Raw genomic sequence first — 2500 nt, 5'->3', positions numbered from 1 at the left:
AGTAGTAGTTGTAGTATCAGTAGTACTATCAGTAGTAGTAGTAATAGTAGTAGTAGTAGTAGTAGTAGTATCAGTAGTACTATCAGTAGTAGTAGTAGTAGTAGTAGTAGTAGTATCAGTAGTACTATCAGTAGTAGTAGTAGTAGTAGTAGTAGTAGTAGTATCAGCAGTATCAGTAGTAGTAGTAGTAGTAGTATCAGTAGTATCAGTAGTAGTAGTAGTAGTAGTAGTAGTAGTAGTAGTAGTAGTAGTATCAGTAGTAGTAGTAGTAGTAGTAGTAGTATCAGTAGTATCAGTAGTAGTAGTAGTATCAGTAGTATCAGTAGTAGTAGTAGTAGTAGTAGTAGTAGTAGTAGTAGTATCAGTAGTATCAGTAGTAGTAGTAGTAGTAGTAGTAGTAGTAGTCGTATCAGTAGTAGTATCAGCAGTATTTGTACGTACAGCGCTCAGGTGTTCCGGCCTGTCTGGTCCCGTAGAGCTCCATGCCCAGCTGATCCACACACCAGCACTGCCCCCTGCTGGAGTCGCACTGAACTGCGTCAAATAGTCCAGAAGGAGAACAGTGCAGGAAGGACTGCAGCTGGCAGGGAGACGCACCTGCAGACAGACAGGTGGAGAGACAGACAGGTGGAGAGACAGACAGGTGGAGAGTTAAGGGGATCCCTTAACATCCCTGATCATTAATAATGTTAAAGTGTTGTTGTGTTTCTCACAGTGAGGAGCAGAGCTGTTGGTTCGAGTCCCAACGACCTCCTGACCTTCACCATCAACACACCAACACTCGTGACCCCGCCCACTGCACTGCACAGATCTACACACACACACACACACACACACACACACACACACACACACACACACACACACACACACACACACACACTTGAAACACTTGAGAACTTGAAAATAAATATAATGACGGCATGTCATTTGCTTAAATGTACCGACGCAAATGCATATATCTACCTGAACCTGCCATCGTGTGTGCAGCGAGGGACGTCACCTTGTTGCTCGGCAACAGCCACGCCCCTTAGCAACTCACATTGGCTCAAAGTCTCCGGGTCCAGCTGATACTCTGGACAACAATAACAAACAGTGACGTCATCAGTAAACAGTGACATCATCAGTAAACAGTGACGTCATCAGAAAACAGTGACATCATGAGTAAACAGCAGACAGCTGCAGGAAGGAGTCCTAAAACCTTGACTGTCAGCATTTTATCACTTCCTGTCCGTCATCTGGAAGGTTTTTTTACGCGTTGTTGTTCAGAAGTCTGAAATAAGTTCTGTGTTTAACACACGCTGAATAGATTTTAACGTTTTGTTCTACGACATAAAACACGTCAGTAAATCCCCTTTTGAAGCTTCTACGTGTCTTAATAACGTTGGCTGCTAACACGTGTCTCACTGTGTCTCACTGTGTCTACATGTGTGTCACTGTGTCTCACTGTGTGTCACTGTGTCTCACTGAGTCTCACTGTGTCTCACTGTGTCTACACGTGTCTCACTGTGTCTACACGTGTCTCACTGTGTCTCACTGTGTCTACATGTGTCTACATGTGTCTCACTGTGTCTCACTGTGTCTCACTGAGTCTCACTGTGTCTCACTGAGTCTCACTGTGTCTCACTGTGTCTACACATGTCTCACTGTGTCTCACTGTGTCGCACTGTGTCTACACGTGTCTCACTGTGTCTCACTGAGTCTCACTGTGTCTCACTGTGTCTCACTGTGTCTCACTGTGTCTACACATTTCTCACTGTGTCTGCACGTGTCTCACTGTGTCTCACTGAGTCTCACTGTGTCTACACGTGTCTCACTGTGTCTCACGGTGTCTACATGTGTCTCACTGAGTCTCACTGTGTCTCACTGTGTCTACACGTGTCTCACTGCGTCTACACGTGTCTCACTGTGTCTCACTGTGTCTACCTGTGTCTCACTGAGTCTCACTGTGTCTCACTGTGTCTACACGTGTCTCACTGTGTCTCACTGTGTCTACCTGTGTCTCACTGAGTCTCACTGTGTCTCACTGTGTCTACACGTGTCTCACTGCGTCTACACGTGTCTCACTGTGTCTCACTGTGTCTACACGTGTCTCACTGTGTCTCACTGTGTCTCACTGAGTCTCACTGTGTCTCACTGTGTCTCACTGTGTCTCACTGTGTCTACACATGTCTCACTGTGTCTGCACGTGTCTCACTGTGTCTCACTGAGTCTCACTGTGTCTACACGTGTCTCACTGTGTCTCACTGTGTCTCACTGTTTCTACACGTGTCTCACTGTGTCTCACTGTGTCTCACTGTGTCTCACTGTGTCCACATATGTCTCACTGTGTCTCACTGTTTCTCACTGAGTCTCACTGTGTCTCACTGTGTCTACACATGTCTCACTGTGTCTACACGTGTCTCACTGTGTCTCACTGTATCTCACTGACACTCACTGTGTCTACACGTGTCTCACTGTATCTACACGTGTCTCACTGTGTCTCACTGTATCTCACTGA

General features: G+C 46.0%; 1 protein-coding gene across 1 annotated transcript in view; it reads right to left on the bottom strand.

The window, feature by feature from the left end:
* The window catches only part of tg (thyroglobulin), a 36998-nt gene that overhangs the window by 31445 nt on the left and 3053 nt on the right, over window positions 1-2500 (bottom strand). Inside the window, 3 exon segments of the mRNA XM_029427640.1 lie at window positions 442-597; window positions 714-811; window positions 967-1075. Of these exon segments, the coding sequence (XP_029283500.1) occupies window positions 442-597; window positions 714-811; window positions 967-1075 (363 nt within the window).

Source organism: Cottoperca gobio, unplaced genomic scaffold, assembly GCF_900634415.1.
Source record: "Cottoperca gobio unplaced genomic scaffold, fCotGob3.1 fCotGob3_346arrow_ctg1, whole genome shotgun sequence".
Classification (NCBI taxonomy): domain Eukaryota; kingdom Metazoa; phylum Chordata; class Actinopteri; order Perciformes; family Bovichtidae; genus Cottoperca; species Cottoperca gobio.
The sequence above is the reverse complement of the archived record's forward strand: the minus strand, read 5'-3'. Positions and strand labels throughout refer to the sequence as shown.